Here is a 23964-nt window from a genome sequence, read left to right as displayed (position 1 = left end):
TTTTTATAATTTGTATTCATCATACAGAAACACACAACCATATTCATATTTATACCAAGTCAATACTTGGATCCTCACTGCCAATTAGCCCCTACCACAGCCTTTTTACCTAATTTATGTTTATCTCACAGCACAATTTGTATATTCTGTATATATATAGATATAGATGTATATATATATAAATAATAATAATAATAATAAAAATGTATATATATATATATATATATATTTATATATAATTTAATATAATTATAATATTTATATTATATATATATATATAATATTGTATTTCTTGTTTTTTTAGACTGTTAAGCATTATTTTTCTGTCCTCTGTTTGCACTACAATGCACCAACTATAACCATGACAAATTCCTTATACGTGAGAATGTACTAAACAGATGTCGATTGTGATTTTGAGAAGTCAAAGCAACAAAATTGTAATTCTATTGACTGTACAGGCAGAATATTGACGTGCGCATGCCATACAAACAGAGACTCACCCGCCTCGCCAACAAACACCTCCTGCGGCGCGCTGCTCGGACCCTCCCCGACCGCGTTGTATACGCTGAGACGGATCTCGTAGCGCTTGTGCTTGCTCAAATCTGCAGAAAGAGAGAGAGAGAGAGAGAGAGAGAGAGAGAGAGAGAGGGAGGGAGAGAGAGAGAGAGAGAGAGAGAGAAAGTTGTTTTTTAGAACAGAATAGTTCTACAGCCGCAATAAAGAGAAGTTAGTCTCCACAGACACACAATCACAGCAACGCCGGTGGCAAGACGGCACCGTGATCTGAAAACAAAGGCATGAGGACGGAATTGTGAGGCGGACTCGCCGAAAAGGATGAGGTTGTTGCAGAGACAAAGGGGAGATTTGTCAGTGATTAAAAAGAAAGGAAGAAACGTGGTGGGGGAAAATGACAGGGTGGCTTATAGAGATTTAAAATCAAATACAAAATCACAGGCATCAGCAGATGCCGAGCGAGGGATGCAGCCGAGACAATGGTTGGCGGCGCACTCGCTTACAGGCCGTAAATATCTTTTTTTTTTTCTCTCTCTCACATGGCGTTTTTATCGGAGAAGGAATAGCATAGGAGAGGCATATGGCAGGGGATGAAAAGGGATAACGTGCACGCTCCGACAGAGAACTTACTATCCAGTTCGTATTGTGTGAGTGAGGATTCGCTCAAGTTCCTGACACTGTAGGGAGCTGTGGTTTGCGTACGGTGCAGGACAGGGCCGGGATGGGAGAGAGAGAGAGAGAGAGAGAGAGGTTTCGCAGGGCGGGAAAAGGAAGGCACCGAGCACAGAAAAGAGAAGATAACAGGAGGATTAGCATTCTCGTGTGCGTAATTTACATAAAATGCACGGTGGGCCTCAGGCATGTTACAGATAGCATCAAAGCAGGAGCTAAAGGAATGGGAGGGAAAGGAAATGTGCGGGATTGGAAATACAATAGGTTTTTCGGGTTTTCTGTATTTCTGTATCCCATTCGCGAGATCTGAGCGGGGAGGTGGGTGAGCCGGGGTGTGAGCCGGGCGGAAAAAAGGTCGGCTCACCGGTGAGTTCCGCCCAGTGCACCGCGGGGCTGTTGACGGTGCGGACGGTGAAACTCCGCAGTTGGTCGTAGTGCAGCTCGCGGTATCTGACCCTGAAGCCGAGGAGGACGCCGTTGATCTGATCCTCCGAAGGGGGCTGCGAGCGGGAGAGGGGCCGGGGAAATAAATATGCGGCAGAATCCTCACCGCACCGCATATTTAATCCCGCTACTTCCTCCTAAGCACTTACTACCTTGCGAAGGCCTGTTTTACAAAGCATTTAATGAGCAAACCGCAGATTGCGCTCGCAGCCGAACCCCATCGTGGCTACTTACCTGCCAGCGAACCAGCACAGATGTAGTGGTGTGCGGTGTGACAGAGAGGATTATGGGGGCTTTGTCTGGGGCTAGGAAGAAAAACAAACAATGATTGCAATCTCGATAAACCCACAAAGCAAAGAATAGTGATGCATAATTCAAAAAGCCTTCAAAAGTTTGCAGCTAGATAGTTATCGCAGGCCAGCGGTGCGGAGCACGCGTGGCGGAAAAGCGTGCGTCCAGCTGAGGTCATGTTTTTTTTAACAATTGTTTTGATGTTGATTCTGTTCAGTCTGTCTCGGGTAGGTTAACGACATAGATTACTAAAATTCTGGTATAGACGAGAGAAAAAAAAACAAACAAAAAAAAACCCCAACTGAATTATGCAATATGAAGCAAATAAAAAACCCCTCCGTCCTCACCGTCCTGCAGCGTGGTGATCGCCTCGCTCTCCTCACTGTACTCACTGTCCCCGATGTCGTTGGTGGCTTTCACACGAAACTGATAGGAAGTGAAGGGCTTTAGCCTTAAAAAATAAAATAAAAAAAAAGAAATCAGGAAAAGGGGGTCATACTTTTTTTCCTTTACCTGCTGGAACAGTGTTTCCCATTTCCACATTTTGTCTGCAATGACACACTCTTCTTTACAATGACGTAAATCCCGCGGCGCCTCCCACGGCGCATCCTCTTAACCACTGAAAATATTCCAAAACGTCAAAACTGAAAAGACCAATGCAAAAAAGAAAAAATGTCAAGCATTTGGCGCCATTCTACTGGTTTACATTTTCACAGTCCGCCGAAAACAATAATTTCGTCAGAATTAATGGATTCCTGGGAGAATTCCATTCACGGCTCTTCTGACTCCCATCCATCGTTCAGAATGTCCTCCCCTACCAAACCCAATCGATGAACGACGAGTCGGAAAATCAAACAAATCTTCTCACTGAGTGACTCATAGAGAAACAAACCTCAAAAAGAGAGAAACCACTCATCACGACTTATAGTCCTCACTTTCAATGTGAAACCCGTTGGTGAATAAGATGACTTAGTACAGCCTTGCAATTTTGATCTTGCAACACAAGAGCTAATTTCCATTATTTATATATATTTTTTTTTGTGTGTGTGTGTCCTGTCGCCCGAGACCATTTAAAGTGGACGGATGTCTTGTGGACTACCTGTCCACGATGTAGGAGCTGGCCTCGTGGTTTACTGATGCAGAGTGCACGGTCCAGTTGCTGTCGGGCAGCTCCCTGTACTGCACCGTGTAGTAACGGACAGGGGAAAGGCCGTCGCTGCCCGGTTCCCATGACAACAGCACTCGGCGAGCCTGGACATCGTCTTGTGGCACGGTGGGGCGGCTGGTGGGCTGGGGTCGCGCTGGCGGATGGACACAAACACACACACACACACACACACACACACACACACACACATAACACGCAGTCACCTTCAAAAATAATGACATGTTAATAATTCAGAAAGTTCATTTTGCAAACATTACTGCTCACCTCTTTTTTCCGTGGTGACCACCAGCGCCTCCGCCGCTTCCCCCCAGCCCTTGCGCGTTTGCGCCGTGAGGCGGAAAATATAGACCATCTCGGGTTTGAGCCCCGTCGCCGTGTATTGCCGCGCGCTGGGGCTCAGCACGTCCACGGTGGCGGCGTTGCTGTTCGACGAGTTCCGTCTGTAGGTGATCTGATAGGCTGGGGGGGGGACGAGGCAATTTCAATTGGGTGAAAAAGAGAGAGAGGAAAAGACGGTGTTTTATAACTACCCTCGGGGGGCCACGAGGACATGTTCTAGCCAGCTGGACCGTGAGCTTGGAAAACCAGTAATTGGGAGCAAAGATGTGACTTCTGACTGAGACAGCGTGAGGTAATACGAGTCTCACCTAGTATGATGCCATTGGGCTGGGCAGGAGGCTGCCAAATAAGCCTGACAGATGTGGTCCTGACTTCTGGAAACAGGATGCCCACTGGGGGGCCCGGCACTGTCAGGCAAAAAAATAGCACAAAAAAAGGGTTGAGGTGGAATGCGACGCTCAGGATAAACCTATTAAGAAAAAAAACAGCTGAGCTGAAGGAGAATGTGTTTTGCGGCGCGTATCTGCTTGCTGTTTTTTTTTTTTACCGTCGTCCAGGGTCCTCTCCAGGATGGACGGGGAGCTTCCCCGGCCGTCGCCGATGCGAGTGAAGGCGAGGACCTGGATCTCGTAGAGGACGTACTTTCCGAGGCCGCTCAGCTGGACGCTGTGGCTGGTGTTGCCCTCCACCGTCCAGAACTTGGGAGTTAGATCCGAGTCCTTCTCTTTGTAAACCACCTGGCAGAGTTATGAGAAAGATATTTCTAATCTCTGCCGTCTTAAGAGGGCAGTTTTAATATAACATTTTAATAACATCTGATTTGCATCTAGGTTTAGTAAAGCCGATGATGTCTTCCTAAAAGGATTGTGCAGAGTCGGTTGTGTAACGGCTTTCGACAACATGTGTTCCAAGATGTCCGCAAAGACAATCGAATCAGAGTTATTTTTCAGCTCACCTTGTACCCCAGAATGAGCCCGTTGCGGTCATGGCCCAGGACCTCCCCCCAGCGGACCAGGATGCTGCTGGAGGTCGTGGCAAAAGCCGACACATTGGTTGGACCACAGGAGGGCACTGAACCACGGGGGCGGAGGTCGGGTGTTAGAAAAAAAAAAAATACACTGCGATATGATGTGAACTTCTCAGAGCCACAGTTCTTATATCCATCTTTTCACGTCTCACCAGACTCCCGGGTCCTGCCGTGGACCGGCTGGCTCCAGGGCCCGGAGCCGATGCCGTTGAGGGCCTGAACCCTGACCTCGTACTCAGTCCACTCCTCCAGGTCTTCGATGGTGAACTCCCTCTCCAGCCGGTCCATGATGACGTGAGAGAGCACGCTTCCCTTCGAGTCGGCTCGGGAGTACTGGACTCGGTAGCCCAACAGCTCTGGGTTCCCGTTGTATTCCCACTCCGGAAGGGGCTACGGAGGATTGGTACAATTGGGAGGTCATGAACGCGATATTGAAGTTCACAGGGAAGGGAATGTCCTCGCCGGGGATAACGTACCACCCATCGGAGCCAGAGGCTGGTCTCGCTGGCGGTGCGCAGGGTGATGTTGGCGGGGCAGATGTCCGGAGGAGCCTGCAGGGTCTGGATCTTCCTGGAGGGCTGACTGGGAGGACTAGAACCCACTATGTTCACCTGACGCATACGGAACCTTCGAAAAGCGGCGGGGTCAAACAGCGATTGGAAAAACCGTCTAAGACATGGATGACTAGTCAAGATGAGCATGGATGATGTGGGAGAATTGTCTGCTACCTGTAGAACGTGTAGGGGTTCAGGTCCACAACCTCCATCGATCTGGCATCGGGTTCATTAATCAGCTGATGGACCGTGAGCCACTCCTCGTTCTCTCCTATTATCCCAATCTGGAAAACAAAGAAGTGGCGAATGCAAAAGATCAGCGCAGCCAGTCTTGAATGGCAGCACCGGAAAAAAGAAAAAAAGGCACCGATCTTCATATGTTGAGATTTATTACCTGGGCTTCCACCTGCCAACGGGAGATGGAAGTCTTGCCGTCGTAGCCGGGTTTGAACTGCAGATTGACGGAGCGAGAGCCGATGTTGGAGATGGCGATGTTGCTGGGAGGACCCGGCATCTCTGTGGGAGGGAGGAGGTGTGAGAGTCTTCATAGAAAGGGTCACAAGGCCGTCGGACAGATAAGACGGATAGATCGAAAGCACCGACCCGGAGGCACTCCAGAGGATATGGTGGAGGAGGAGAGCTGGCCCTGGCCCTTGGACGTCATGCCCGCCACCTGGATGGTGTAGGTGGTGAGAGCGGTGAGCCCCGTCACCCGGTACTCCTGGGTGAGGTTGGGCAGGTAGTGGGTCACCCGCGTATTGGTCCTGTTGAACTCCTCCCAGGAGATACGGTAACCTGGCGGGGGCAAAATTCAAGTCACCACAATCTCATACACCGTAGCACCATTGAGAGCGTATGACTTTGAGAGGCTGATTCCGGTAAAGGGAAAGGTAATTATTTTTAGAAGGCTTTACCCGTGAGTATGCCGTTTTTCTCATGCGGCTCTTTCCAGCTGACTTTCAACGAGGTGTCCAAGATGTCTGTGAAGCTCAGGTGTCCCACGGCTCCAGGGGCTGGAAGACAAAAAGAAAGATAAAGAAAGCCAATCAATAAATTACAGCCTGATAAGACATATGAGCTGTCAGTTCTCTAATAATCCTCATAATATCATCGTCGACGGCGACACTGACTGTCCTCGTGGGTCCGTAGGCGCTGAGACGGGCTGCGGGGCCCGTCTCCCGGCGTGGTGAAGCACAGCACGGAGGTGTAGTACTCGGTGAACTTCTTCAGCCCCGAGATGTAGCCCATGTGCACGCTGTCCTGGAAGTTCGGACGCACCGTTACCACGGTGACTTGGGCCTCCCGGGCAAGTTCCCATGCCAACAGCTGGAAATAACGTTAATGTTAATGGGGTCGTAACAAGACATAGATAGGAGGACGGGAAGAATTCCTGCGACATGATGATTTTCAATAATGCTAATGGGTCGGCAATCAGCATTTCTTCTTCTTATTCAGCAAAACCTTGTTATACCTGACACACTGCATTGAAAAGATTTGAAGTGAAAGTTCCCTTCTTAAACTAGACAGACAGACAGACAGACAGACAGACAGACAGACAGACAGATAGACAGATAGATAGACAGATAGATAGATTTATACTGTAGAAATGGTATGGTAGATAGATAGACGGATGGACGGATAGGTAGATAGATAGCTAGACAGATAGACCGATAGACCGATAGATAGATAGATAGATAGATAGATAGATAGATAGATAGATAGATAGATAGATAGATAGATAGATGGATAGATAAACAGATAGATAGACAGACAGACAGACAGACAGACAGACAGACAGATAGATAGATAGATAGATAGATAGATAGATAGATAGATAGAGAGAACAATAAAAACTGCGATTGTAACTGTGATAATATGAAAATAGAAAGCATAACCTCACGGCTCCTGCTTATAAGAGCGCGACACAAGAAGAAAGGAAGAAACGTCACGAGTCGTGACGCATGACCATCACATCGCCTGACGCTTGCAGTGGGACTCGATGCAGCCTCTGACCACCAGAGGGCGCTATTACACAGAAGCGGCGCCGCCCACCTTGTATCCCTGGTTGATCCCGTTGATGAACTGAGGGCTGGGGGCGCTCCACGAGAGACGCACCGTGGTGGAGTTGACAGCTTCAGCCTGAACATTTCCAGGTGGCACAGTGGGCACTGATCCAGCAGAAGGCAAAAATAAAAGTGGAAAGGTAACAGACACAGACAGACAGAGAGAGAGAGAGACTGAGTGAGTGGGACAGATGAAAGCGACAGAGAGATCTTCTCCGAGGACTGATACTTCAGAGTTGGAGTCGTGGCGTTTTCACACCAGGCCTGTCGAAAGCGCGAATCACACTTAAACACTTACACTCGGGCTGAGCGCGACAAGTCCAACCGCGGTGCGGGAGGGTGCCCGGGGCTCCATCCAGGTGAAGCCCACCGCGGGCGTAATGAGGCCGGCCGGCAATCGTTTTTAGTCAGTTTAATTATATGGTGGTTCCTGTTCTTTTCAAATGTATTGCTGTTTGAAAGGGGAACGTAATGGGCGAGTACAATTCATAAAACAGTGCTAATGGATGAAACACCTCGTTGATTATTCACTGAGAATAACGAAAAGAATAAAAAATTTTACACGAGAAAATTGGAAAATCGGAAATTTGGAATTGGAAAAAAAAAAAAAGGTCAAACCTCATGCTCTCCTGATTTTCACCTAAAATGTGGTTGAGCACATCGGGTAAAAACCTTTGTGCAAATTCTGCAACCTGCAAAACCACACACATTTTGTTAATCCTTTTCAACCAAATCTTCAATCACTTCTTTGAAAGCCTTGGAAAATTGAAGAGCTCTCAAGCTTTGGACCAGATCAATAATAATCAAAATGGGAAATTCAGGTTGCTATCCAACACATAATGACTGAATAAACTCAAAATATATATAAACACCGATCAGCCACAAAATTAAAACCACCACTAACAACCATTAATATTGTGTAGCTCCCCCTCGTGCCGCCAAAACAGCCCTGACCCGTGGAGGCATGGACTCCACAAGACCTCTGAAGGTGTCCTGTGGTATCTGGCACCAAGACGGATCCTTTAAGTCCTGGAAGTTGTGAGGTGGGGCCTCCATGTATCAGGCTTGTTGTTCTAGCACATCCCACAGATGCTCCATCGGGTCAGACCCTAACCCCGACCACCCACATGATGTAGAAGACAACGTGATTCATCAGACCAGGCACCTTCTTCTATTGCTCCATGGTCCAGTTCTGACGCACACGTGTCCATTGTAGGTGCTTTCAGTGGTGGACAGGGGTCAACATGGACACTCTGTGGCTACACAGCCTCATACACAGCTGTGATGCACTGTGTGTTCTGACACCTTTCTATCGTAGCAGCATTAACTATTTCAGTAATTAGTGCTACAGTAGCTCTTCTGTGGGATCAGACCAGACGGGCTGGACTTCACTCCCCACGTGCATCAATGAGCCTTGGGCGCCCATGACCCTGTTGCCGGTTTACCGGTTGTCCTTCCTTGGACCACTTTTGGTAGGTACTAACCACTGCATACAGGGAACACCCCACAAGACCTGTCGTTTTGGAGATGCTCTGACCCAGTCGTCGAGCCATCATAATTTGGCCCTTGTCAAAGTGGCTCAGATCCTTACGCTTGCCTATTTTTCCTGCTTCCAACACATCAACTTCAAGAACTGACTGTTCACTTTCTGCCTAATATATCCCACCAGTTGACAGGTGCCATTGGAATGAGATGAGCAATGCAATGTCGTGGCTGATCGGTGTATATACCGGAACAGATGTGCCTACACAACACTTTGCTTTATATCCTGACTGTAAAGACAAGTGTATCATAATAGTCATAATAAGTCCTCTGAAATGCCAAGGCAACATGTATTGATGCAACACTTCAAAAAATAAAAAGCATGCCTGACAAGCCCCGGTGTCGGAAACAAAGAAAGGAGCAGAGAGGCTTCTCAGCATCTCGGTCCACTTAACTTAAAGTGTTAACTTAAACACTTTTTGAAATCATCTCGGCGTCTTAACGGCTCCTCGCCCCCCCACCTCCTTGCAGGGTCCACTCCGTGACCTTGTGGCTGTAGATTCCGCGCCCCGCCCCGTTGTACGCCGCCACCTCGATCTCATAGTTGGTCCAGATGATGAGGTCCTCCAGCAGCAGGTTGGTCTGGTCCGGGTTGGTGATGTTCTTCATCTGGCAGTCGACCGGAAGACCCGACAGACAGTACCTGGGGGACGGGTCCGAGGAGCCGGACATGATATTAAAACACAACACAAACACATCTCACACCGTGAATCACACTTGTAACCTGGACTAACTGAACAGTCATGGCTTGACGTAGTCTCACACTGGCCCTAGTCTTGGTTTAAAAAAATAAAATGAAAATAAAAAATCGGATTTCCAGCAGGAAGAATAGAGCTAACATAGGTCTAAGTGAAGTCTTAAATAAACCCGGCCAGAGCCAGGTTTTATCTTTTGGATGAATGGATGTGAGCTTCCAAGTCGACCGGCACGGAGACCAGACCGAGACCGGCCTCATCTTAAATTAAGCGACGTCTTGGAAAGGTATTTTAAAAAATTCTGGACCAATTCACGGTAAGCGGGATTATCTTAGTCCTGATTTAGATTAAACCCCGTCTGCAAAACCGCACCCAATAAGTGCATAGTTTATAGGTCGGGGAGGCCACGTGCACCACAATTGAAAGATAGACTCAATAAAACAAGACCAGGGGGAGGAGGAGGAGAAAAAGTGATAAAACTGTGGCCACATAAAAAAGTGTACTAAAACCAGGTTGGGAGATATTTAATTGGGCCCAATTATTTTTTTTCCCCCAGCAGTGGGTAAGCCGGAATAGAGGAAGAAAAACTGGCAGAGCAAAGAGGCGAACGATATGGGATGTATTATGGTGTTTGAACGGCGTCGCAGGGCCACGCTGACGCTCAATCCTTCACGGAGAAGGAGGAATTAAGCTCTATGGTTCTCTCTCTCTCTCTCTCTCTCTCTCTCTCTCTCTCTCTCTCTCTCTCTCTCTCTCTCTCTCTCTCTCTCTCTCTCTCTCTCTCTCTCTCTCTCTCTCTCTCTCTCTCTCTCTCTCTCTCTCTCTCTCTCTCTCTCTCTCTCTCTCTCTCTCTCTCTCTCTCTCTCTCACCGGATTAAGTAGCCCTGGAGTGGGCCGTTCTGGTGGCTCTCGGGGGGCGGCTGCCACTGGATCATGATGGACTGGTTGGTGCGGCCGCTGGCGATGACGGTCTGAGGAGGGGCACTGGGGGGCTCCTCGGGAAGCGACAGCCTGGAGAAGAGAAGAGGGAGAGAGAAGGAGGGGGAGATGAAGGGAGATCGCGGGGAGACGGGGAGCACATTGGCAGGCGGCCGTTTCTCCATATTTCGGAGTCATTTCATCATTGGAATCGCGGCGGCGCTTTTGTTTAAACCCGAGAGCGGCGAGGACGAGGCGCCGATCCAGCCGCCGTTTTGCGTCCGACCAGACGTTCCTTTTTGTTGTCGTTCTCGGAGGAACATCTCGCCCCGGCGCCGACGGGGATCAAAGAGGAAGTGGAGGAGGGAGAATGGGGCCAGAGCGCGATGGAGAGCGAGAGGGAGAGCGAGAGAGAGACAGAGAGCGAGCGCGAAAGAAAGAGACCCAGTCAATTTAACATGACGTCTTGATTTCTCCTCCGTCGTTTGCGCCTGAACGCGTGTGTGCCAGGGAGGCCCCTCCCTAAAGAAAACCCTGACCCCCACCCACCACCCTCATGAAATACGATGATTGATTCTCACGTATCTCTTGTGTGTAAATATCTTATGAAATGCATCAAAAGCCATCCAAAAATATAATCAAATGCTCTCATTAGAAAAGACGGAGTGCCCTGTCTCCTCTACTCAACAATCACAACACAGTATTTGGTTTAATGTCCCCCAAAAGGGAATGACTCAAGGACTAATACCTCAAAAAAAATCGTATTTAAGTACGGCATCAGAGTTAAGATACTCTACTTCCCATCCCTAGTGGGTGTAAGACGAACGTATGAATATCGTTTAAATATGAATGATTTTCTTTTATGTGTTTTTTTCTAGATGTGTTGTATTTATGTGGTGTGTGTGTGTGTGCGTGCGTGCGTGCGTGCATGCGTGCGTGCGTGTGTTTCATCACGCCCGGCAAGAGCCTTCAGTCGAGATTTCGGTCCATGTGAAGCTCAGACGCACAAGCTCCTCTGTTCCACTCTTGAAATACGGCAAAGACCGTTAGCCGGCGATAACGAGACAGAAAGAGAGAATGAGAGAGAGAGAAAGAGAGAGAGAGAGAGAGAGGGAGAGAGAGAGAGCGAGAGAGAGGAAGGGAGATGATGATGCTTGGTCAGCGCATCCTTCAACTCTTCATGAAGCCCAAATTGGTTCCATTCATTTATCTGAAAAAAAAAACCCCCAAAAACCTCATCTCTAACTCATTCCTAAAGAAGGAGAAGACACGAGATCCCAAGTTTAAAAGGAGAACGCTTACGTGACATCCGTACAAAGTATGCTTCGTTATACTTCGCACTCTGTTTGGTAGCCGCCACCTGAATGAACCCACCGGTCGGTCTCCTTGCTGAACTGTCCTCGGCCCACGTCGTTGACGGCACACAGGCGGAACTGGTACGATCTGGCCGGGATGAGGCCGCTGACGGTCACTCCCGTGGACTCCGGCTCGATGTTGGCCAGCAGCACCGTCCACGGCGCGTCTGCGACGGACGGACACACAGGGGGATGAGAACCCCGCGCTCCCACTTTAAAACCTCCCCATTTCCCCCACTATTCCCGAAGGAAATACGACGTTTGAGCCGGAAAAACGCAAGAACCCCTCCACTCACTGTTCTCGGACACTTCCAGGATGTAGCGGATTAAAGGGCTGTTGCCGTCGAAGGCCTGGGCCCACGTCAGGTTGACGGTCCTCTTCGCGCTGGCGCTCAGAGTCGCGATGGGGTTCTCCGGAGCGTGGGGCAGCTGCCTGCATGTGTGAGTGTGTGCGATGGGAGTGTTGAAAGAAAATAAAGGTCAGAACAGACAACGCATTTATATTTTTATAAATTTTATAATTATATATTTAATATAGGATTGAGGGATAATGATCCTATATTCAAGATTCAAGATTTTTATTTGTCACATACATATACATACTTTCATACATATATGCAGTGAAATGTAATGCAACGCACCCGGTGATAGCACACAATATGTCCTAGGAAAAAAATAAAAGTAGAAAATTCCTTTCTAGTAGACCGACTAACTGACTCCTAAAATGTAATACAGTAAGTTGAATACTTATAGAATAAGATAAAAATATATAGAATAAAATACAATAAAAATAAATTGAAATAAAATGGAATCGATAGAAGGAATATGCCTATGTATATACAGATATGTGCATTTGATTATGATTATGATTATGATTTGATTATGACATATGATTATGCTATACTTGATATTATACTATACTAACTAAAATATTATATCACCCATATTTCAATGTTCTCACTTATTCTTATTTTCCTTGGTAGAGGTTTACCGCACTTGTTTTTGTGGTGGCACCAGGACAACAATAGCTCAAATCTGGTTTCCCATGGCAACTGGGCAACATTCATTGTCAGGCCCTGATGTACTGTATACCAATGACATTAGTAAAATAGTAAAAAATGTTTACTTTTCTTTTTTTTAAATCTTTTTTACTCCAGGGCAACCAGGCCACACAAGATGGTTGACAATGTCCTATATCTGGTTGCCTGGGGCAACTGGGGACCAGTCTAGAGTCTTAGGTGGTGAAGAATCGGCAAATGTGATGGATTAGGCAGACACGTGGCATCCGCGAGCAGCATCCAAATGAAGCTGGAACCCGACGGCAGAGATAAGCGGGGGTTGGGGGAGCGGCGGCGCGCGGGGGGGGGTTCCCACCTGACTCGGAGGTGGGCGTTGCGTGAGTCGTTGCCCCCCACCGAGGTCACCCGGCAGGCGTATGTTCCGATGTCGCCCGACCACGTCTGGGAGATGTGCAGCGTGCCGTCGGGGTCCTGCCGCAGGCGCGGCGACGCGTTCACGTCAATCACCGAGCCGCTCTTCTCCCACACGTACCTGGAGAGCAGAGGGTGCACGGGGGGCCGTCAAGATAAACACACACACACACACACACACACAGGCATTGGCAGTAGAGCGGTGAGCCTGCGATAGGGCTTTGACAGTAAGTCTGTGAGACGTCGGTTCGAACGGCGAAACGCAGACGGCACTGCCGACATGAAAAGTTATCCAAAGCAAAAAGCGATCACAATCTCATCCTCTCTATAAGCCTTCCACTTCTATACACATGCACACACACACACGCACACGCACACGCACACGCACACACACACACACACACACACACACACACACACAGACGCGCACGCGCACGCGCACGCGCACGCACACTCCACACACGCGAGCACGCGCGCCAGACGCTCCTGTGATTAATTGAGACTGTTTGGGCTCTCCAGTTAATCTCCTCTGTGTTGTGTTTAATTAAAGGCACCGTCTGAAGTTATTACTCTGTTTACATATTCATTTGTTTACGCCCGGATCGGATCAATGCCACGGGCCCACAGGTGACGGCCGCTCTAATCACTGGGCCCCACGGACCCCCACCCCCCCCCGTCCCGCCCCACCACGGGAGACACATCTACTGTACGCACGCTCCGTCACCATCAGGACGGTCTGGCTGCGGAGCAAGGGAGCGAGAGAGAAAGAGGGGGCGGAGGGAGAGGTGGCGGTGGCGGCGGCGGCGGAGGGAGCGGGAGGACGAGGCGCAGACTAATTCCTCAAATTGACAATTAGACTTTCAATACCTTCCCATAGGAGGTCAACTAAGGGTGGATAAACACCAGCAGATCCCTTGAAGATTTCACAAACTAATTAAATACAGCGGCGACATCCCGGCTTGCTTCCGAAATTGGAATGCGTGAAGCGAGGGTGGGGGGGGGGGAGAAGAAGAAGAAGAAAAAAAAGAAGTGCCGCCCGTAATTACGGGATTCAACTTTGTCGGGAGTGGATTGTTACAGCGACTTGGCGGTGAACTTAAATAAAAATACAATAAAAACTACTTTTACAATACTTTTTTTTCTTAACCTTAAAATAACAGCTTCGGAATCATTTTGATGGATGCACTGACTTGACTATGTAATTTCTGAAATTCCTAAAATAACAACAAAAAAAGAATAATTCTAAACGTGCTGGTCAAAATTTCGGCTAATGTCGTTCGTACAAAATGTAGCCGATCAATAGTGACTGTTTGTTTCACCCTCCGCGTGCGCGAGCCGATCTGCCAGGCCGAGCACATCTGGTACCTACACCGGGTAGCAGGGGGGCCCGGGCCCTCCCCGAGTCCCCGCGCCGTGGACTGCGCACTCAGCCCGCGGCTCCGGGAAGGGGTGAGGTCCGTGCGAGGGGCGCTGTAACCGAGGTGTACATCGCAGCTGCGTTTGAAACACAGACTGTTATTAAAACGTGAGCGATAAGGTTCAAATTTGTCCGGTAAAATAAATTATTTCCGGACACCGGACCGAGCTCCACGACGGCGGTGTAAAAGTGCAATTGCAAAAACTGTAGGGGGCGCCAAATCCCAAGTACTAAAAGTTACATAGTGCTGCTTTAAGATAGTCGTGTTTTTATCGGTAAAAAACGTAAGTCGAAATCTATTGTTGCATTGGTTGCATTGACATGTGAACATCACTGGGATCGCTATACCCCATTACTTAAAAATAAGACAGAATGAATCTCCCAAACTCTAATGTTGCTTATTCCTATTAAAGGTTTAGCTGTGACTGTGATATAGAGTTGGTTTGACTACAACTGACAAAATACACTTATACTTATTGTAAGTCACTTTGGACAAAAACGTCCAGACGTAAATAGGGGGGCTGCCATCTGGTCATTATCCCAAATGAACTAATTCCTGATAGGCTACTTACTAAATTAAAGAATACACTAAGGCGGAAAAACAGCCCACAACAGCGTATCTAACACTGCAACCACATAGCACAACACAACTACCCCCCCCAAAAAAAAACCCAAAAACCTGACCTATTTACTATTATAAATGTGAATAGTTTCTCCGTCGCGTCACAAGATGTTCTTCATGTCGGCGGAGGAGGTGAATAGGAAGAAGGAAGGAAGGAAGAAGGAAGAAGAGGTTGCCCACGGCAAGGGCCGTTAGTAACAGACTAACGCTATGCAGAAATGACCGAGCGGTGCACATCGACCAGTCGGAAGCGAGGCCTCCACGGAGCCGTGCGGTAACGTGATGTACCTGATGGTGACGCTGGGGTCGTGGGTCACGCCGCAGCTCATCACCGCCTTGGTCCCCTTGATGACGCTCTGGTCCTGCGGGGGCTTGGTGATGCGGGTCCTCGCTGCGGGCACAACACCGATGTGACCTCTCCGAACGCCTGTTTGCATGGCTGATTGAACTGAGCGCGTCAGGTTTACACTGGGCTCAGCCCCGGCTTGTTTTCAATTCAGGGCTAAATCCTGCCTCCGCTGAGCACAGCGACCCACAAGACTTTGGAACACGGCGCTGGCTGTGAGACTTCAGGGTAATCTTACATGAGTGCAGCGGTTCTCAACACGACGTCTGGGGAGCCCCGAGGGGTCCTTCAAGAGGTTCCAGGGGATTCTCAGCAAAATGATTCATATTTAAACTTCACCATTATTTGGTGTACAAGGCATTAGTACTGTTAGAAAATGTAAAATAATGACTGTTTTGATCCTAGTTTCACCTCTGTAACTATAGAATCGGCAGCTATGAGAAACTGTGGGTTTAATGTAATAAAAAAAATCTTCTCAGATTTGGGTCCCTGAGACAAAATCTTCATCAAATGGCGTTCCTGGCCTGATGCGTATCAATTTGAGACAAGGACATGGAAAAAGTTGAGAAACCACATAATTCATAAATGCTTCGACCCAGTCGACATTAATCAACTGTACTTGGGTGTTCTATAAACGGTGTTTGTCTGCTTTTCAAAAAGGAAACGGTTTCTTTAAAGGCATTTAAAAAAAAAAACACCTTTATTTCTATAGCACCTTTCTTACACAATATGCAGCTAAAGGTGCTCTACATTAATAAAAGGAAATCAAAAAGTAATAATAATAAGCAAACAAGCAAAATAAATTCAACAAAAATCAGTAAAAACCATACTGAATTTCAGTTTTCTGCCATCATGTTAGACATCGAAGTATCACGATCATTCCTCAGCGAATGGACATCATTTCTCTTGAATCATTGGTCCGGAATTTATTTGAGAAAGTTTTTCTTTTTCCTTTAACAGTTTGCCATTGAGAGTACCCGCAGCCCATAATATTCCCCGTTTCCCCGCGGTACGTGTCCTGTAATCCTCTTAGCCTTACCCCAGACCAGCAGGTCGGCGGCGGCCTCGTCGATGCCCCTGGAGTTGCTGGCCATGCAGGTGTAGGTGCCGGCATCCGACAGGTGGGAGGGGCTGATCAGGAGGCTGCCCGACTCCAGCAGGGTGAACCGGGGCAGCTGGACCGAGCCGCTGGCCAACACGCGCTCCCCTGCGGAGGAGCGGAGCCGCGGGGACCACGGACGGACGGATGAAGGGCGGAGAGACAGGCAAAGCGCGGGGTCGATTCAGACAAAATCAAATATGGAGAATTTTTTGGGGGGTGGGGGCGAAGAACTCGATGTGGATGATTTGACGACGATCCAAATCGGGATTTTGATTTTTTTCCGATTTGGGGGACGACTATGTTCAACAGTCTCAATTTATATTTTTTTTGCATGATTTTGACATCCCTTCTTTTTTTGGCTCTGACTGCTGGGATGTACGTGTGCTTGTTTCAGGATGACACTGGGCGGCGAATTCACAAAAGAATCGTGCGGCTTCTGCGGCCGCTAAGCCTGCGGTAATACGACCGACAGAAACCGTGACATTCTCTAAGCACCCGCAAAGGGTGAAATGCCCCCATAACTGCGCTGCCACACCAATAGCGTCTCGGCGCTGCGGTGCTATTTGCACGTATTTAAATGAGGTATTATTCGTACATTTGGCGCAAAATTGGCCCCTTTCTATGCAAATGAGCCTCGTTGCAAAAAAAGCCCAATTCACAAACACCGGCGCTAATAGCCACACGCAGTTAGAGCGAAATCACACACACGCACACAGGGAGACCCGGTCACGCGTAATATCTTTTGTGAATTGGACGTTTAGACGAGGCAGATAGCGGGCGCAATTGATGGGCAATTCACGATGCTGTTAGCGGCCGCAATCCATTCTTTGTGGATTCGCCCCCTGAGAGGTGCAACTGACATAGTTAGATAGATACTTGAAGACAATTCATTTTAATGGACTACTATGCGGAAGGAAAAAAATAACCTTATTAACCGGGAATAGAGATTTCAAAGTAACGTTTCTGCCCTGGAACATGGGAATATGACGACATTTTTGTATCTCTCTGTCGAACCCATTCGGAGAGCGATGACGGAGATCAGTAATCACCTATATGTAATACATATGTAATGTATCTATTATATTTTATGCTCTGGAAACACATATGGCTCAGGGAATGAGAAAGAGCAAGTGAACCGGTCGGAATGAAAACCACAAAAGTCACAAACCTTTTGACTTGCTTAGTTTTCCATTTCCTCTCCTCACAAAAACCTTTGTTTTTTTTTTTGTTCCCCCCACCCTCTCTTTCTTTCTCTTTGACGAATCCTAATTTACTGCACATTGTGCCGGCGCCGCCGCCCCGCCATGCGAGCACACACACCTTTCTGCCAGGTGATGGCTGGCCGCGGGGCTCCCGACGTCTCGCAGTGGAGGATGACTGACATGCCATCAATCACGGCGCTGTCTGAGGGGCCGGCGGTGATGTTGGGGGCGATACCTGGGGAGGGGGACGGGGGTGAGATAAAGGGTCATTTTAACCGGGCCCAACACCAACACACACACACACGCACACAAACAGACACATGCATGCGCGCGCACACACACACAAACGCGCCCGCGCCCACGCACACACACACACACACACAGACACACACACACACACACACACACACACGACACACAATCAGCGGTGATAATGAGAGAGACTGAGAGAAAAGGTTTGTCTTCCCCAAAGCAGATGGCACCTGGAGTGCTAATAGACTTGATAAAAGAGGGGAACTGCCAGGTCTCATTCCGGGAGGAAGAGAGACGGCGCCGCGAAATTGACGATGCAACTCCAGCGCTCTGTCACACCCCGCTCATACTCCGCGCTCAAAATAGCCAATAATTGCCCGAGCATCTAAAAGGTGACAAACACTGCCGCTACAAAGGGAGAAGAGAGAGGCCGGTGCCGCCGGGGGGAGAGCGGTGGAATTAAGGGGTGAAATGACGACGGGCGGACGATTTGTTCGCCGTGAACCAAACCTTAAATGAGTCAGCATTATGGGGTCACTCCGGCAAAACGGAAAAAATCGGAAAAATAACAACTTTGGTATCAATCATATTGAATGTGACTGATTTACACTACCATATTCCGCCAATATAAATCATTTTGACAGAGGTAAATTATTTTTGTGGTTCACACTTATTTTACCACACTTTTTATACCAACCGAATCAAACAAATTAAGATTATTTGGGAAAAATGTACCGAGTGACTCGTCAAGGACCGAGTCATAAAAAAAGGCCCGAACAAGGCGCACGTGGCGTGTTGACGTACTAGTAACAGCCAAGTAGGTGTTGGTCTGGATTTCTCCGGCTCGGTTGCGGGCAAAGCACTGAAACATCCCTGTGTCATCGGGCAGGAGGCCGTTGATCTGCAGGCTGCCTCCCACCAGCACCCGGTACCTGGGGATCTTCACCGGACTGATGGGCACCCCGTCCTTGTACCACACAATGTCCGGCTGCGGCGTTCCTGGAGAGAGAGCATTCTTATTATTATAATTATTATTATATTATTAGCCCTATTGTTTTTCTTCAGAACAAAATGGTCGTCAAATAATTGCATCCTTTCTGTGTGTTTTTCATGCTCCCGATTCCACAGAAATTCCAAAGTTCCAAGACAGTAAAGAAGCGACGGGCAGAACGTGCTGCCTTCGAGGTCGGCCACTCTACTCTTAAAAGAAAAAAGCCTAAAATAAACTTGGGCCAAAAAAATCCCTGAAAAAAAAAAAAAACACCTTAAAAAAACAAGTTGTTTAAACAAAAGTTAACGCAGGTGAGGTGCCTTTAAATATACATGTTGTTTCGCCACACACATCGGTGTTAAGAGCCTCATTTAAGCAGGGTGAAGCACAGTTTGGAGGCTCCAGGAACAAGCAGGCCTTGAACATCATTACGTCACAGAGGTCACACCCACTAACCTGGACCCTGTGTATTGCTGCCTGAAGCTATATTTATTATTAATACTATAAGTGTTATTATCACTATTCTACTTTTGTTATTGTTATTATTAGTATTGATCATTGATGCCATTATTGATGTAATGCCATCACCTTATCCATCCATCCATCCACACAACTATACGTACACACTGACCTCTTGCTTGACAGGGAATATCCACCACCTTCTCCATCTCCGCGCTGATATGAGTCGGTGGCTCTTTAACAAAAATAGGATGCTCTGCAGAAGAATAACACACACACACACACACACACACACACAGACACACACACACACACACACACACACACACACACACACACACACACACACACACACACACACACACACACACACACACACACAGTCAGCAAAATACCAAAATTAACAGGAAGGAAAAATGAGAAAGACTTCGACTCCATTGGCGTGTTAATTTGATGTTGCCGGGTTACAGCGGTCCGAGCTCGAGGTGGTGACCCGCGGGGGCCGGGGGGGGCGCCACTCACCCAAAACGTGCAGGAAGGCTCCGGCCGACACCGAGGGGACGCTGCTGCTGCGGAGCGACGCCTCGCACTCGTAGTAGCCGCTGTCGGTGACAGCCGGAAGACTGATAACCAATCTGCGGCCAAAATCTCGGATACCCGCGTTGACCACGGCGCCGTTTTTCCTCCACGTGATGCTCATTTTGACAAGCGGCCTGAGCGAAGGTTGAGGGAGGGGAGGCGTCGGAGTGAGGAATCCATGGTTTTGTTACACAGAAAAGAAAGAAGGAGAAAAAAGAGTTTTTTTTTTTTTTTTTTTTTTTTTTAACAGATTCTTTTTACAAGGCTACGGAATATTCACAAAGCCGTCGGAAATGTCTGTTACTGATGTTTTTGTATTCAGCTTTTTCTTCTCCTTTATTTTTTTTTTCCCATTTATAATGTGAGATGGCTGATATAATTCAGAACCGGGCTTTCTTAGGAATAAAGGGAAGAGAAGCAAAGCCTTGAATCCAGGACATGAATGAGGGTGAGGTACAAAATGGGTAAATAACCAAAACTTCTCACAGGGACGTTTGATAAGTTTATACATGCATTTCAATGTCCATACATGTGTGTGGGAGTGTCTGCAGGAGCTGATACCTAGCGTTGGCCACACACTCCATGATCGCTTCATTTCTTCCGACAGTTACGCTGGTGTTCTTGGGCGGCACGATGACGGAAGGGCCGATGGGGTCGGCGGGTCCCCCGACATCTACGCACACGCACACACGCACACACGCACACACGCACACACACACACATAACAACATTAAATATGTTCATCTGATGTATGCTGTACAAACCCAGCGGCTCCTCTGAGCTGCTTGAAGCGAGAAGTGAATGAAGCATCAACAGAGATTTTGGGGAAGCTCTCTGGCAAACGCACACATGTATGGCAGCGGAATTGTTTGGGGAAAAAAAAAAAAGGTTCCGGTGCCTCGACTTTGAGTGCAGATTCCATACGGATAGCCGCGCTTTTTCGGTTTCAATAGAAATTCAATCTTTTTTTTTTTTGTACATACTGGAGGTACGGAGTTTAAAGGTTAGAGACTGGTTTAAAATAAAACTCTCTCACCAGCTGATCTAAATAAAGGAATAAGACCGATACTTCAACAGGCGATATTTCAATGTGTGTGTGTATATATATATATACAGTGTATATATATACACTGTATATATATATATACACACACACACACATTCATATTAATGTAAATGTTTATATTTAAATATATATTATATTCATCTACTATAAATATATTTACATATATTAATACAACATTAACTACATACAGTGTGTATAGAAATTTGTAATCGACTATCTCCGAATATTTTAACATTTTAGTATCAAACCATTTCCGTGCCACGCCCCAGCCATCACGCACTGGATGCCACGGCGCGACGGCGACCCGCAAGAGGGAACGACCATCTGCAGGCTCTCCGGCCGCTGCTCCCCCCAATACCCCCGTCTTTACTTTGGGAGCGACTCCTCCACTGCACACGGCGCTCCCTGACCGCCATGTTGGCCCAGGTGTTAGGAACAATTATGTCGCATAATTGAGACAAACAGAGAAGGCGATTAAATGCAGCACCATCGCTCAGTGGCTCCACGGAGCCGCAGCCAGCTATCGATTCGCTGCCCTCAATCAGTGATCTCTCTCCGAATCTGATTTCATTTTCCTCCACCTACCCAGAGTGTATATGTATGTGTGTGCGCGCGCGTGCGTGCGTGCGTGCGTGCGTGCGTGCGTGCGTGCGTGTGTGTGTGTGTGTGTGTGTGCGCGCGCGCCTTTTTTTTGTTTGTTTGTAACACTTACACAGCCCCTAGCAGTGACCCCTCTATTTGGCTTCGGATCTGTTGGAGGACCATTTTTGCGGGAGCATAACAGTATTGTTTCGGGGACGCGACGGGAGCTTACGCCGAGCGCTGTACGAGGGTTTTGTGTCGGCGTTTTTTTTAAATTATTATTATTTTACCTTGTTTGTTCCAGGCTGCGGATTTTTTCCGGTGGCTGCAGGATTTTGTCTCATTTCTCAACGTATCAAATTAGAACCGTTTTTTAACCGGTAAAACCAATCTACCCCCTGCCAGCCCCGCGATCTTGAGACGTCCACGTTGGAGAAAGGAACGGCGAAGCGAGAGAAAAAAAAAAAAAAAAAAAAAAAAAGATTTCGGCAGGTTGTGCCTATTTTGTCAGACAAAAACAACAGGCGATACTTCAAAGCACGTCACTGAACAAATACGGATGTAATAAGGTGTTGTTTCTCATTTGGAATGAAAAGACTGCAATCAAAACATCTTAACAGGATGTTCGCTTTTGTTTTTCTCTTTTCTGTTTGTTGTGGATTGATGCGTCACGCCCGATGAATATTGCATGGAAAAATCACCCTCACACCTCCACACGGGAGCGATCACACGCCGGTATTACCAACAGTGTACGAGCGACGCGCGTTCTTCAGGATCCTGACAAACAGAAAAGAAGCTTCCAACCACTGGCAATCTGCTGATCTGACGTTCGCCCGAGAAGAGGCTTGACAAGGAAAGGGAATGATAATCCAAAAAAGGCTCATTAAAGACCCTCTCCGCCCATATTTTGAAACTGTTAAAAACATGCCCTCTGTTGTATACCTATGTTTTTATGAGGTTTTCCCAGCAAAGCAACGTTTAATAAACAGGTCTTCCCTTCGCTACCCTGATAGAAAATGCACAATTTCATTCCCCTTGTATCTTTGAGCCTTATTCGGACAAAGCGTTCCCATGAGTTTGACACAGGCTGACGTCTTTTCGGATCGGTTTGGAGGACTTGCACAAGTCACCCAAGTTGACATGGGGAAAAAGCGACATTCCACGTCGACACTCGACAGGGTCTCGTAGTATTTGCTGTTTTACTGATATCGATCCCCATCCGTTGAAACTAGAGCACCCGGATTCTTGGGTCCGATGCCGATCCCGATTTTCGGCGAGTCCTAACCCACCGAGTACCGGTGTTTTGACAGATATTGGTCAAAAAGTGCAAACAAAGTATTTGAAAAACTTTTGTTTTATATAAGTTTCGATATTTGAGAACATTTAACTTATAAGCAAACAAATAAATACACATAAACTGTAGGGACACATTGATAGGTAAAAAAAATGTTAACAATGATTGAATCAAAATTTAAAAAACATTTTCACACACACATCAACACTTCCGAGACATATTCGTTTTTAAGAGTTTCGCAGAGTAACGCAGCATTGCTCACTGCTTCGAGAGCCGTGTCCGTGTCCGTGAGTGTAAACAAACATGGACGGATTCATAATGCGTATTCGGATTTCCGCGCTTATTTTGGTGAGTAACTTAAAAGTAGTGTAAAACAGACAAGTACAGGATAAATAATGTACTTTTTTTTCCTTTTTTTTTTTTGCTTATAATACATATTTGAAAATCGGGACACATCGGCTGCATGACCGCCGATCCCGATGTGGTCAAAAGAAGCAAATAATGACCGATATATCGTCCAAACCGATATATCATCACATCATCACCAAGTAATAGGGCGATGAGACCTGGCGGCTGCTCTGCAATGGAATCCGTTGCCTCAGCATTTTGTCCATGAAATGCAACGCGTCATAATAAATCCTTCCAGGGAGCGGCGGCAGGGACGTTGAACCCTGTCTGGACTTACAGTATTTTTCGGTGTTCATCGGACTGTGGTGGACGGCCAACGTGTAGCGCTTGAAAGCCAGTGTTTAAATTTAATTTAATTTTTTCCTGATGATGGCTTCACACAGTTGCCTCATCTCTCATCATTTGCTTAATAACGCACGTTCTTTCACGGGGGATAATAACCGCAGGGAAACCAACGACTTTGACGAGCTTCGACAGGTTCAACAGAAGCCGATGTCAAAGCGCCCAGAAAAAGAGGGCGAGCCAGGAAAAACAAACAAAAAAAAAACAACAACGACATTTTCTTTTGACAAGTGAGCGAAAACGGATTTATTTTTAGATCGTTGGGAGTCAAACCCGAGCGATTGGCTCGAC

General features: G+C 47.4%; 1 protein-coding gene across 1 annotated transcript in view; it reads right to left on the bottom strand.

Moving 5' to 3' along the window:
• LOC307237507 (protein sidekick-2-like) overlaps positions 1 to 23964 on the bottom strand; it is a gene marked incomplete at its 3' end in the record, with an annotated part of 107489 nt that overhangs the window by 13457 nt on the left and 70068 nt on the right. Inside the window, exons 6-35 of the mRNA XM_080010229.1 lie at positions 20543 to 20654; positions 19925 to 20115; positions 19575 to 19658; positions 18757 to 18951; positions 17819 to 17935; positions 16436 to 16603; positions 15339 to 15441; positions 12956 to 13132; positions 11878 to 12014; positions 11601 to 11748; positions 10179 to 10319; positions 9075 to 9256; positions 7061 to 7176; positions 6139 to 6334; positions 5923 to 6021; positions 5612 to 5803; positions 5403 to 5524; positions 5183 to 5292; positions 4931 to 5081; positions 4607 to 4844; positions 4383 to 4498; positions 3975 to 4164; positions 3736 to 3834; positions 3353 to 3547; positions 3020 to 3221; positions 2268 to 2371; positions 1864 to 1934; positions 1550 to 1685; positions 1144 to 1200; positions 501 to 602 (exon numbers count right to left, since the gene is read on the bottom strand). Of these exons, the coding sequence (XP_079866355.1) occupies positions 501 to 602; positions 1144 to 1200; positions 1550 to 1685; positions 1864 to 1934; positions 2268 to 2371; positions 3020 to 3221; positions 3353 to 3547; positions 3736 to 3834; positions 3975 to 4164; positions 4383 to 4498; positions 4607 to 4844; positions 4931 to 5081; positions 5183 to 5292; positions 5403 to 5524; positions 5612 to 5803; positions 5923 to 6021; positions 6139 to 6334; positions 7061 to 7176; positions 9075 to 9256; positions 10179 to 10319; positions 11601 to 11748; positions 11878 to 12014; positions 12956 to 13132; positions 15339 to 15441; positions 16436 to 16603; positions 17819 to 17935; positions 18757 to 18951; positions 19575 to 19658; positions 19925 to 20115; positions 20543 to 20654 (4251 nt within the window). The remainder of the gene's footprint in view (positions 1 to 500; positions 603 to 1143; positions 1201 to 1549; positions 1686 to 1863; positions 1935 to 2267; positions 2372 to 3019; positions 3222 to 3352; positions 3548 to 3735; positions 3835 to 3974; positions 4165 to 4382; positions 4499 to 4606; positions 4845 to 4930; positions 5082 to 5182; positions 5293 to 5402; positions 5525 to 5611; positions 5804 to 5922; positions 6022 to 6138; positions 6335 to 7060; positions 7177 to 9074; positions 9257 to 10178; positions 10320 to 11600; positions 11749 to 11877; positions 12015 to 12955; positions 13133 to 15338; positions 15442 to 16435; positions 16604 to 17818; positions 17936 to 18756; positions 18952 to 19574; positions 19659 to 19924; positions 20116 to 20542; positions 20655 to 23964) is intronic.

Source organism: Zeus faber, assembly GCF_960531495.2.
Source record: "Zeus faber genome assembly, chromosome: 11".
NCBI classification, from domain to species: Eukaryota; Metazoa; Chordata; class Actinopteri; order Zeiformes; family Zeidae; genus Zeus; species Zeus faber.
The sequence above is the reverse complement of the archived record's forward strand: the minus strand, read 5'-3'. Positions and strand labels throughout refer to the sequence as shown.